Source organism: Nilaparvata lugens, chromosome 13 (genome assembly GCF_014356525.2).
Source record: "Nilaparvata lugens isolate BPH chromosome 13, ASM1435652v1, whole genome shotgun sequence".
NCBI classification, from domain to species: Eukaryota; Metazoa; Arthropoda; class Insecta; order Hemiptera; family Delphacidae; genus Nilaparvata; species Nilaparvata lugens.
Window position 1 is genome coordinate 13635716 of NC_052516.1, and position 13949 is coordinate 13649664.

Sequence of the window (13949 nt, forward strand, 5' to 3'; positions counted from 1 at the left end):
AGAGCCCCTAGTCTTTCGCAATCCAGTATGATATGCGTGGCAGTCTCTTCAGACTGATTACAAAGCCTACACATCTGACGTTCATTTCTGAGTCCGATTTGGTGGAGATGTTTCCTGAAGTGGTCATGTCCAGTTATCAGGGCAATCAACTGCTTGAACTGACCTCTACCCAACCTCACCAGTCACCAGTCAGCTGGTGAAGTAAGAGCGAGCTGCCTTTTGCTAAGTGCATGACCAGGGTATCTTGCCATTGCTAGTGATGTGAGTCCCTTGACTATTTAGTTATGCCACAGCTTGGAACTGGACCAAAGAATGGCATACTGGAGTCCCGCTTAGCAAGCCAATCTACCACCTATTCCTACATGGCCAGGTACCCAACCAAGATGCACAGAGTTGCAAGCCTTCTGAGTGTTTTGTGACACTCCCACACCAATTTAGACTTGATTTCATTGCAATCAAGAGCCTTGAGGGCTGCCTGACAATCTGACAAGATTACTATATGCTTGCCACAATAGCGTCTGGCAAAGCCTATGTTGGCACAAGCCATGAACAGTACAAAGAGACATAAAAATAAGATAATGAAATGTTAAAAATATATTACCTTTTGAGTCAGCTTACTTAGCTTGCAGAAGTTCAATAAATTGTACATATTTAAATTATCAATACATGCATTCAGGAGGAAATCATACATCACCATCACTTTGGCGTCATCTTGGTTGTCTTTTTTCGGATCAAGTTCTGGAAAACAAAAAGTAGTTTTGTGAAGCATCATGCCTTATCAATACGACAATACCTAACAAGATATTTCTATCATATTACAAATAATAAAATAATTTTTGTAAATAATTTGTAAATCAGTGGAATAATAAGAAAAATAGCCGAATTTTGAGCAATTTCATTCTTAATATCTAAGGTCTTTTTCCGAAAAAGCCTTTTATGATTGGTTCACGAATTAATCACGATTAAGATTTAACCAGCTTTTGTTCAACCGGCACCAAGTATCTATTATCTAGTATTATATCTAAAGATGATGGTTTCTTGATCCATTCCGAGCTGCGATGTATTAAATACATAATACATTATTTTATGTCGTGTTTAAACATATAGAAAAAAGTGTGTTATTATATCTAATATTAAACCAATATAACTAATACTCGCTTATAAATAAATTGGACAAGCAGCAAATTGTGGCGGATGACTGGGCTTTCTGTGAACAATGTGAAAAAATTGAAATCTTCAAATCTAATTTTTTGGTCTTGTAAAGACTGAATAACAAAGCATTGAAAGAGTTCATCAAGATATGGTTAGGTTAATCTCAATTAACTTCAAACTTCTCTTATTACAGTGTTATATTAGAAAAGCTGTTAAGAGCAATGGGAGAATTATTCTATTTTTTATGATTACAATTAATAATGAAACTATAGAAACGAGTACAATCAACTTACTTATGAGTTGAATGAGTCGGTTCACCACGAATATAAGCTGGTTCAAGTTGAGAATATTCGAAGCAGTGAATCGAGTCTTGTATTTGTCTCGGTATGAAACCAGTTGTTTATGAGCACGGTCTAGCTGAAATGAAATATACAGAATTGTTATTTTAAAAATATACATTTTACTTAGAAACACACAGAATTAATAAATAAATAGAGAAAAAATAAATGTTTTTTGCAGATGATGGATGCGCACATAAGCTTTTATCTTGTGCGTGGGTTATCTGATGAGATGAGCAAACGTTCATGCCAACCGGCGGGATTCGAGCCCACGACCAAGTAGCACTAGCAGACTGATTCCAGTTTCACCACTCTCGGTCAAGACATTTGAACATCATCAAGCTGGGTGCGATGCGATTTACAAGTGTGCACCAGAATTATCGATGGTAACTATCACTATAGAAATCATATGTTCCAGTGCACTCTTTGTAAACTATACCTGATTTGACCATGTTAAAATGCCTTGACCAAGCTATGTGAAACCCAATATAAAGGGTGCAACGTCTATGGCCCGTATGCAGATAGTCCGTTTAAACGGAGAAATGTCAGCTGTTCGTTTGAACCCCGTATGAAACACATTAAGATATATGCAACCATATCTACAAGTAAACGTGGTTTAGCATGAATGTAGTTTAACGTTTCACACAGCTCGGTAGTGTCAGCATATTATGGTCTTTAATCATCTCGGCTAACCTGGCAGGCATTAAGAGATGATTGAGAGATAAAAAAGATGACTTACAATAATGAAATAAAAACACACATATATCATCAAATTCTACAGTTTTATTTGGTACAGGACCATGGTTTCATGACCACACACGTCACATTTTCAAGCTGACAAGTTTTAAAGCTGTTTTTATTTAATTATGGAACGGTTCTACAACATTGACAGCGAATCAGTCGAATTTCTAACTTACAATACTCTTGGTACCGACCATATTGGTTTTTATTGATTGAATAACGAAATTTCCATTCTATTCTTAGGCCCACCCCTACACACAGATGTCTAGTCTTTGTAGGGGTATTCCAGACAATTCAATTCAATTCAATTATTTTTTATTCACGTATCATACAATTTTAACAACACAATTACAATTATAAAATGAATATTAGAACCCACATAGACTATACGTCCGTGTGTGGGAGCAGTTCTTAAGATTAGTTGTGTTCAATAAAAAATATTGGGCTATAAGTATAAGATACATACGGTAAATGAAATAAAAATAGATTATATTTAATATATTTTTAGGATTAATTATATAAAAAAATTTATTTGAATTTGAGAAGGAAGAAAAGATAGATCCATTGGAGGAAAATAGACAATCGGCTTGTAATAATACCTATTTTTATAATTTATTATAATTATTATTTTCATCACACCAGAACAGCCGGAATCGCTTTTGCAAAATGTATTTGGTAAGAAAAACAGATTAAATTTGAATTTCAAACATAAGGTGATTTGATTAAATTCTCTGCATCCTGCCATCCAACATACATTAACCATTCAGAATTCTGTGCTTTAACACTACAGTGACTCGGCCCGTCCCAGCCTCAACTATTTCTGGAGGAAGGTTTCTATACAGCCATTGCGAAATGTAAAATGAATTGTGCCTTTGCAAACTGATACTAATAGTAGGATTAAATAAACGTGACATTGTTTGGTTTCTGGTTAGATGACTGTGTTGAATCTCTCTGAAAAAAGTGTCCTTATTATTGAAAATGTAAATTACTAAAGTTTTTATGAAAATCTGCCTAACATTCATTACTGGAAATATATTGAATAGTAGATTGGGGGAAAACGCTGGTTTTTTTGTAATATGGTTTTAATTATCAACCTCTAGGCGACCGACAGAGGCTCCAAGACCGCCAATGACGCACCTCCCCACGCCAGAATGCCATACTGCAGCAAAGACTGCACATACGCAAAGTACACTGTCCTGCAGCGATCCACAGTAAGCACTTGGCCCAGCTGTGAGAAGGCATAGATTAATTTTCTCAAACGGTTCTTCAGCCCTTGTACATGAGGAACCCAGCTTTGCAAACGATGATAATCTCAAACAAGAAGTTCAAACATGGTTAACCAGTTTGGCGGCAGAATGTATGACACTGGATTAAAAAAACTTATACCACGATACCAAAAATGTATTGAAATCAAAGGAGATTGTGTAGAAAAATAACTGATACATGTAGTTTCTCAAATATAACCTCTTAAACAAATTCTGTGCATTATTATATTTTTTATTTAATAGTGCAACTTACTTTTTAGATAACCCACGTAGATATTTTCTTGATGAATATAATTTATTATTATTATTAGCAAGATTCAACAATTATGAATATCATGCTTCGTCCACACTTTGCTCAAGATATAATTTATTTGAGTTATTCAACAATTATAAATATTATGCCTCATCCACACTTTGGCCAAGTTGGTCTTGCCATGTGACCATTTGTGGAAGCTCGGCTGGCCACTCACCTTCGCTCGGTATAAATCGGAGCGATGGCAAGTGAAGGCCAGTGAAGGCGAGCGCTGGCAAACTACCTGTCTACACTCTCGCGTCGTCGTCATTTTCACGCACTTGGTAAGAGTGTTAGCATTAGAGTGTATACAGCATTAGATCAGATTATTGGGATCAATTGAATTTCCTTGAATAGAAGGCGGTGGATGACTTGAATCACAGCTACCTGCTATGAGAAAGGTCAATAGAAACCTTTGTAATCTATTAGAATTTGAAAGGACGCCAAAAATCGTACGTTCAATAAGTATCGAATTGTATGTAACTCAAGTTGGTCTTATAATTACAACAAGTTGAGTTTCATCGAACGAAGCATTGGGAATAATACAATTACAATTACTGGATCACTGGCTTAGATTCAATAATACAAGTGACAGATGTAAAGTGCAAAGTAATAGATAACTTGGTGATACCAGCTAGAATTGCCTTCAAGAAAGCATACGGGGCCACTAATGAAGGTAATGAACCGGAATCAGAAGACAATGAAGTATGCTAGTCGAGAATTAGAGGATGAACCTTTTTGAAACAATAGCCCAGTGTACAGGTAGCGCGGTCCCGTCTCGTTTCTTTTCCCCAATTTTCTTATAAAAATTAGGGTAACCGTCCACTGGAACCGTATTCAACCGATCCGTTCGGCCGTTGGATCGAACGAATCTGCCGGCCGTTAATTCGGCCGAACACGGTCGTCCATTGGGACCGTTTTTATCAGACTAGTTCAGTAGTTGGCTGGTTGCCAGAAAGTGAAGTTGCAAGCTAGTTAGTAGAAGTCATTCTTCTGTGTGTGTTTACTCACAAAGATAATAAAAAAAGATTTATAAAACAGAACAAGTTCAAAAAACAAAAATAGACAAGACTGTGAAACAATTTTGAGGTTAGGATGATGTTGTCTCAGCTCGACTTCGGACGGATAGAGCCGGAAAATCCCATTCAATTCGGATCGAAAACTTGATCGGCCGGAGACGACCGTGCACGGACGTATGAATCTGTTGCAATGGACGAGCATCTATAGCTTTCTTTGTTGGGGGATCGTTCGGACGAGTTCGGTAGTTTTCGGCCGATGCTAGTTCAGAGGGAAATAGTTTTGGGTTTATCCTGTTGTTGTTTCTCTGCCGATCATTTATTTGATGGAATTGTGTGAATGGAATAAATTTTAATGAATGAATGAATAATACCTGAGCATCTTGGACAGCCGACCTAGCAGCGTAGTAGGGACATGCATTGATGGCCTTTCCCCTTGCTAGGACATCCTCCATATCCATGACGTCACAGAGGGTCTCCTGGCCGAGCAAGGGGGCGGGGGGTCGGTAGGGGCAACCCCCCCTGCTCACATTGTGTCGCGACTTCTTCACCCCCACTCCCTCCTCGTTCACTGCCGTTGTCTTGTCGCGTTTCTTGTTCTGTAGGTCGCAGCATCTGAGAAAAAATGATAAGAAAACTGTGAGTTTGATAGTCAGTGAACTTAATTGACCGAAGCGAAGCTGAGGTCTTATTTTCGACTCGATCGGCTTTTGTCTGTTTGTTTGTTTGTACCGCAGTTACAGTCGCAGTTATTGTCCGATTTGGATGAAATTTGGTATGCAAGTTCTTTGAAACAAGGCGCAGAAACGTATGTATAACGATTTTTCATAAGACCTCTGGTTTTTTGTAATTTAAAAAACCGTAAACTAACCTCAATCCAGAAAGGATGTGTCTTTGAAGATACAGCAATTCATGTTCATACTTTTTCGCATCTATTGTTACGAGCACATGGTGACCGAGTTGGTTAGACCGTGGCTTCTCACACTGTGGGACCCAGGTTCAAATCTCGTTCCTACCAATTTTTTTTTGCATATGATACTAATTGTTTTATCTTATTCTAATAATATATCATTATAAACTAATAATTATGATTAGATAGAATAATTAAATGAATTATCTTATTATAATTATTAAATTGATTTATCAAATAAATTGGATAAATTATTTTTAAAAAAAATCTTTATTGTATTGGAGTCCAATACTGCAGTTGTAGAAGAAATTTGTATGTAAAGGTATAAAGGTTAATTTTGTTTTTCTTTTTGTGTAGTTGAGAAGTTTATATTGTGGTAATTATTCATATTGAATGAAAAAGACTAAGAAATTGTCAAAAAACCACATATTAATTGATACTTAGAAAGACCGGTTTCGGTGATTACACCATTGTCATTCTCTGATAAAGACCGAAACCGGTCTTTCTAAGTATCAATGAATCGGTGGTTTTTGACAATTTCTTTGTCTTTTTCATATAAAAGTAAAATTTGTATGTATTTGATATAAAGGAGCCTCCTTGATAAGTCCAGTGTCCCTTCAAACAGTGTCTCTAGCACTTTCAATGGAGAAAATAATAGATGACATGGCTAAATCTTCACAATATTCTGTACTTATTGTACTGGCCCTTCTCATTAGATTGAAAGTTGTATTCATGAGCGAGGTCTACTGTTCGCAGAACTACTAGTAATAAATAAATTCAATTAATATAGTATTCAATTAGAATACTTTATTAGAGAGAGACAGGTACAGACACGGGCGCATAACTTAATTCCTAAATTAATAAACAACTTGTAGAACTCTTTATTAAAAACTTTAAAATATTTTAACAAAGTTTTTAATAAAGGGTACTACAAGTTGTTATTAGATTTATTAATTTGATAAATGCAACCACATCTGCAAGTAAAGCAAGGTTTTTCTTTGTGCGTAAATGCCGTCGTCGACCACGACAGGGAGAGAATCTCAGATTGGGTAGATTTCAATTTGTCTACATAACCTAAAAGATTTTGTTCAATTATGTTTTAATGGGGCAGGTTGAGCCCCATAATATAATTGAATTCCCAAGACAGAATCCTTCAGGTAAGCAATGCCTCAACTCAACAACTATACTTAACAAACGGTGTAAAGAATACGGGGCTCGAAAGAAAAAATTCGAAATCTATCAATGTGAAAAAACCATGCAGCCTTGATTCACAGACCAAAAGTCAACTCACTCTTGTTTGTATAGCATGGAGCTAAAAATCATAATATTGCCTTCACGAAACGTGAGAAACACACGTTTCATCTTTGCACATTGGAGATCTACTTGCTTTACATTTAATAATCAAATCTGCGACTAGATTTCCAACTCACAAAATAATATTTCAATAAAATTGATTGGGTTTTGATGTCATGTATGACAAAAGTATTAAGTATATAAAGTTTCTTCATAGTCAACAAGCAATTTGGTAACAGTGCGGAGGTAGACAGGTAGAAGAGGATAGAACTATCTGCTTTGTCTAATGACATACAAGGATAGCAAACCAATGCTAAGCAGGTGCTGACTTAGTAGCCTGAATCACATCATAGATCTTTCTACACTATTTTCTCTAGTGCATCTCACTGTAAAGGTATGATACCTTTCATTGAAAGCTAATTCTTACTGTAAAGGAATTTTCTTTGTTTAATGACAGACGGGATAGCAAACCAATGTTAACCAGGGGCTAACCTTTTAACCTGTATCTTCTATATATATAAAAGCGAAATGGCACTCACTCACTCAGTCACTCACTCGCAGAACTAAAAATCTACCGGATCAGAAACGTTCAAATTTGGTAGGTATGTTCAGTTGGCCCTTTAGAGGCGCACTAAGAACGGATTTGGAAAAAATTCCAAAGATACGCCTAAAATCTGCATTTTTCCAGCGTTTTTTAGCGCTTTCTCAGCTTTATCGAGAACAAATGAACAGAAAATGTTCAAATTTAGTACAGAAGCTCAGCTATAGTGAGGTCCACGTTATAATGGCAGTGGATAAAGATAGAAGAATACCGATGCCGATTCTCTTCATTGATAAATATTATATTTCTACACTGTCGAAAACATAATTGGCATCGCTGCGGACCTAGAAAAGAATAGTACCACCGGCTTTGTCAAATGATAGACAAGGATAGCAAAACCAAAGTTGATCAAATATTGTCATTATAACGTGGACCTCACTATAGGGTGTAATAATGTTGTGTTAGAAGGAATTTGCAATAACTTCAACGATACGCACAAAATTAGCGTTTTTCCAGCGTTTTTTTTTTGCTTTTTCTCAGATTTATCGAGAACAAATGAACAGAAATTTTTCAAATTCAGTACAGAAGCTAAGCTAGGGTGTAATAATGTTGTGTTAGAAGGAATTTGAAATAACGCCAAAGATACGCCCAGGATTAGCGTTTTTTGCGTTTTCTCAGTTCTTTCATCAAGTAATAGACAGAAAATGTCCAAATTTTAGACAGAGGTTTAGGTAGGGTCTAAAGATGTTGTGATGAGGTGACTTTAATAATGTTTCATCAAAGATACGCTCAAAAGCGTTTTTCTCAGCTTTTCTGCGTTTTCTCAGTACTTTGACTTTCTGATGGAATGAAACATGCTCAAATGAAAAATGCAGGCGAGCGAAGCGAGCGCGCTGATCTCATTTCTGGACGATCCAGTCGGGGGTCCAGGGGGCGGAGCCTCCTGGCTAGACGGATATGGCGAGCGAAGCGAGCCTGACGGCTAGTCTCACTATAAACCTTTCTACACGATTTTCTCTACAGTGGATCTAACTATAAAGGTGGGATACCTTTCATTGATAGTTATTTGTTACTATAACGGTATGACACATTTCATTGATAACTAATAGCTACTATACCTTTCATTAATAAGTGCCAATGATCCCAGTCTCCGTACTGAAGGATTGATACAATAGTTATTTCTAGACGACAGCACTACAATTCGAACTTTGTCATGGTACGGACTCTTCTTGATTTCTCCCACAAGCTGTGACAGTTGTGAATGGGTTCTGCTGCAGATTATTATCTGAAAAAGATTGGATAATAAGAGTGCACATTCATTGAAAACTAATAATAACAATATAAAATCTTGAAGTACCCTTTATTAATAGTTCAACAACTAGTTTCGACCATTAAGCTAAGTTGAAATGTAGAAAATGAAGAAAAAACAAATAAAATAAAAAATGTAGTTTTTTTTATTCATTGTAAACCATCACAGAAATTGCACTTTATGAAAAGAGGATCAGTTTGACTCAGTGGTCGCGCTGATAAGCTATCGATCAGATAAGTTGAGAATCATGCGCCTGGTACTTGCTTTGGAAGGGTGACCGCTTGAGATCTCATGTGAGCATCACCCTCAGCAAAAAAAAAAGCTTCAACAGCTTCAAAAAGCTTCTATTGATAGTTATATAAAAAATTGACATGTGAATATGCTATTGTATTGATTAAATAGACTGACACATTGTACTTGGCAAAACAACATAAATAAATTATTAGTATTAAACGAAAATCCAAATTAAATGCTTTAAATCACCCCGAAACCTTTTGCTACTGCAGTCTTCGGTCTGATTTACAGCATTTAAATCATCTTTGTGTATCTAAACAATCTTTGCTGTAAATCAGACCGAAGACTGCAGTAGCAGAAGGCTTCGGGGTGATTTAAAGCATTTGTATTGAAATTTCGTTTAATAATAATAATTTATTAATTAGCATTTGAACAAATGCAATTTCTAATTTATTTCATCTGCAAATAAATTAGTTGAAAGAGCTTAATGAAATTTGATTGAAAGTTGAAGTGAAATAGTGATTGAATTGTATCTCTAAAGTGAGTTCCAAATTATAATGGCAGGGGAGAAAGACAGGAGAACAAGTTGCCGATTCTCTGCCTTGCCACTGCAAGTAAATTAGAAAGAGACTTGATGAAATTGGGAAAGTTGAAGTGAAATAGTGATTAAATTATATATCTAAAGTGAGGTTCACATTATAATGGCAAGGGAGAAAGATAGGAGTACACGTTGCCGATTCTCTGCATTGCCACTGCCAACTGCCTTCTATAGAGGATAGCTGATACCGGTATATCCTATGTAATATTACATTTAATTCAATTCAAGTTAGAAATGTAGTTACATTTAAAAATTAGTATCACTAATTTTCTTGTCAACTGAATTCAGATGATACACTTAAAATCGATTCTATTAATGTTGAGTTTTACAATAATTTTGTAAACGTTGAGTAATGCTTCCTCTCTTCCAGAGAAAATCTTGAAGGCTTACACTTGTTTCTACGTGTTTACCGGGATTTACAAATAGTTTCGGGCAATAACTTCAATATTATCAAGTGTTCATTTTTGTTTTAAATGTAATCATCTATATTTTATTTGTCGAAACATACATTTTTCAATGATTAAATAAATGTTTATAATTGATATTAAATATTTCGTTAATTGGTTATATTTCTACGTGGTTGAAAAGCGATCTGGCAACGTTGCGGAGCTAGAAAAGGATAGGGCTATCTGCTTTGTCGAATGATAGACAAGTATAGCAACACCAATGTTAATCAAATGGAGCCATCATAACGTGGACCTCACTATAGAATAAATTTAATATCTTAATTTATTTCTAAATATTAGAATACCTACTTGCACATCTGTTGGACCATCCTCTTCATCTGCTTCATCAGGATCTTCAGCCTTTTGTGCCTCAGTATCATCTTCCAACAAATAATCATCTTTTTCTTTGTCCATTTCTTCAATTACGTCATTACATTCATTTTCGTTGGCGTGTTTCACCTTTTGCACTCTGGCATTATCCATTTTTCTTTCAGCTATTTTCTAGAAAAATCATGAAAAATTGAAAGAAAATCAAAAGAAGCAATGAAAGTGAGAGCTGGTAGAAAGAGGTTCATAACCCATTAGTAGTCATGCATTTATGGATTAAAAGACTAGATTAAAAAAACACTTCTTTGATTTTACACAACCATGTAAAAATTAAACTGTTTCACTTTCACCATGTATTAAACTGAGATTTACAAAATATTATTGGCAAATTCATACCTACTGATACTATGAAAAATTAAACTTGATTTCAACCAACCTTTTCTCTAACAGTTTTCTTCAACAGTTGTAACCTTTCCTCTTTTTTGGTGATGGTATCGAGTTGAATTTGCAGCTGTCTCTTGGAATGCGTTTTCTCCAGTTGCTTGGCCTGTGCTTTTATCCAATCACAGGCTTTATCTGTACTCTCATCACTGATTGTCAGTTTGGCAATCTGATTGGCTAGCTGTCTCTTCTGTCGCTCTTCATGTTCAAGCAGCCATTTGAGGGAGCCGCATATCAAACTCTGAGATTTACCCTGAAAAAAGAATTAATGGTCTTGAATTTCATATTCAAATATGAGTATTATTAGTATTACTCAATATTATATTATAATTTTCATGCATATTTTGACACTTTTTATATTCAGTGACAATTAATAGAAGTATATGACTATCTATATTGTGCTTACAACGCGATTTATCCAGGAGTGCCTGGTAATTGATCAATACATTGGAAATTATGTGCTGTAAATTATGACAAATAAAAGATAAAATCAATTCAGTTCAATTGAATTGAATTTAACTTTTAATAGATTTTATCAGAGACAAATGATACAAGTATCTTTAATGAACAGTAGTTAAACAGTATTGTAGTAGAGCACATTGTTGACCTCTGTTTAAAAAACTAAATATTATGACTTTGTAAGTGTTTGATGTACACCAGAAAAAATCTATCCATCTTACCCATAAATAGTAATATTCACAATCATTTTACAAGACAAGCAGAAGCACTTAGATTATCACAGTGCAATTACCATTTAACTTTGAAAAGTTTTGCTGAATTTGGAAAGTGGTTATTTAATAAAATGCCTGCTCATATTAAAGAATGTGATATTAATAGTTTTAATGTTTCTGTTAAAAATATTCTAATTGACTGCTATCCATATGTTTATGAGGATTTGTGATGATGTCTTTGTATTTTCTTAACTGTGATATACCTGTTTTAAACCATTTTCTTATATTTTATAGAATTTTCTGATCTTTGTCTTATTTTTGTTTATATTGCGATGAGACTGTGATGACTATTAACGCTTATTGTTATATTTTAGAATTTTTTCTTGGATTGTTTACTATGTCTTGCATTTTTGTTAAAGTGTTCTGACAATAAATGAGTCTTGAATCTATGATTTTATGAACATGCTACAGGAATGTGCCATTAATAGAAACAGTTATCAAACGAATGAACAAAATATGGAATATAAAATTAAAAATAAAGATTAGAAATAAAGCCTGAGTAATTCATCTACACAATACGGCAAGCAAGGTTAGAAAGCTTACTTCTTGGTGAGCTCTTATTTTCAATTATATATTTTTTTTAGATTTATAGATTGTTTTACTGCTTTGCCAGCTCTTGGTTTAATCCATCATAATTATTTATTTTACCAGCAGGTTTTCTTGTTTTGTATTTCCATGGCATGTTCCTGAGGTCTGAACGTGTGATACCCACCTTGTGATACCCACCTTAAGGATTTGACTATAAATAACTAAAATATCGTTTGAAATACGGTACCATAACAGCTGTATCTCTATTAAAATAATTTAACTTACTGTTCCTGTAGGACTCTCAAAGATCCCAAGTTTTCCATGTTCAAGGCTTAGGAACAGATTCTTCATGAAATCCTTCTGGATACTATACGGTTCAAATGGGAATGGAAATTCTTCTGGAGGTACAAGTTCTTCATGTTCTAATTTTACATCCATTGTAAGCTGGAAAAACAAGAACAGCATTTGAGGCTTACGTCAAGACAACAGAATACAAAAAGTAATTACGTTGACAGTAAGAAACATTGGCTAACGTTACTAATTACATTACATTACATTTATCAACTAGTATTATTCCCAATTACATTGTTCTAGAAATAAAACACAGATATTTATTATCTACTTTGATCCTTTATTTTAATCAAGTGTTGTAGTTTAAGTTTACGATAATAATTTATTATAAACATAGAAGCGAAAAATGATATTGAACTTAGATTTTTACAAGATCTTTCAAGTAAAAGTTTTAAAAAACAACATACTTTAGAAATTACAAAATCCTACCTGACTACTGTACTGTATTCAATCACTATTAACTCAATTTTAATTGCAATCGAAACAATACAGTATGCTAATCATTAGGTATGGGAAACATAAAACTTATACGATTGAATAATGCAAATTAATGTTAAGATACTTACAAGTTTGTTTAGACACCTTCAATCTTTATTTCTGAAAGTAACAGGAACTCTTGCAAATTCCAAATATTGTGAAGTTGTAAACATAACCAAACTTATCATCAAAAGCCGCCGAGACTTCTGAGTTGCGCAGGAAGATACCCAGGCTTGCCACACAAGGCTAACAAAATTTTCTAATCTTGGCAAACTTTCAATAATTCTTCAAAAATATCTCTCGAATAATTTATATAATTCTGCTACTGACCTCCGATTACAAATTTATTATGAGAATAAAATATTTCACAACGTGAGAATCGTGCAAATTGATTGAAACAATTTCATAATACTTTTTTGCGTTTGTCTCTGGTGGTTACCCTACTCATAGGCGGGAGTTTGAATTATGCGGAATAGCAAGTGATCAAATTTTTACATTATTTATCAATATAAAAAAACATTTTTTTCATAACATTAAGAATACAATGAAGCAAATTATAAAATCCTAATTGTTTAAGGGAAAAATATGTTGTTATATATCTATTGTGTTATATTTATTTCGTAAGATATTGAAATCGGTCCCTGCATCACTTGTTCAATGAAGCATTTGTATTTTAATTTGCTCTATTTTTGCTGTTCAAATTTGAATATCATGCACCTTCAAGCATTAACTTTAGTAATATAACCACAGAATACCGTATTACCTATCATTACTTTCTCTAAGAAACAACACCAATATTTTATAGGAAATTAGACGAGAAGAAGAGGACAAGCAAAAAAGACAGAAGAGAATGAACAAGAGACATAGAGCAAAAATTAAATGAATGGAACAATTTCAATCAAATCTAAATCACCATGAACCGAGAACAAATAGTTAGAGAACAATATTTTCTGTCTACT

At 34.4% G+C, this 13949-nt stretch overlaps 1 protein-coding gene across 1 annotated transcript in view; it reads right to left on the minus strand.

The window, feature by feature from the left end:
- Positions 1-13201, minus strand: part of LOC111060851 (ATP-dependent DNA helicase DDX11) — a 38498-nt gene extending 25297 nt beyond the window's left edge. The window contains exons 1-8 of the mRNA XM_039440358.1: positions 13080-13201; positions 12448-12606; positions 10899-11156; positions 10445-10636; positions 8667-8833; positions 5179-5419; positions 1446-1569; positions 602-738 (exon numbers count right to left, since the gene is read on the minus strand). Coding sequence (XP_039296292.1) covers positions 602-738; positions 1446-1569; positions 5179-5419; positions 8667-8833; positions 10445-10636; positions 10899-11156; positions 12448-12600 — 1272 coding nt within the window. The 5' untranslated portion in view covers positions 12601-12606; positions 13080-13201. The remainder of the gene's footprint in view (positions 1-601; positions 739-1445; positions 1570-5178; positions 5420-8666; positions 8834-10444; positions 10637-10898; positions 11157-12447; positions 12607-13079) is intronic.
- Between the last annotated feature and the right edge of the window lie 748 nt (positions 13202-13949).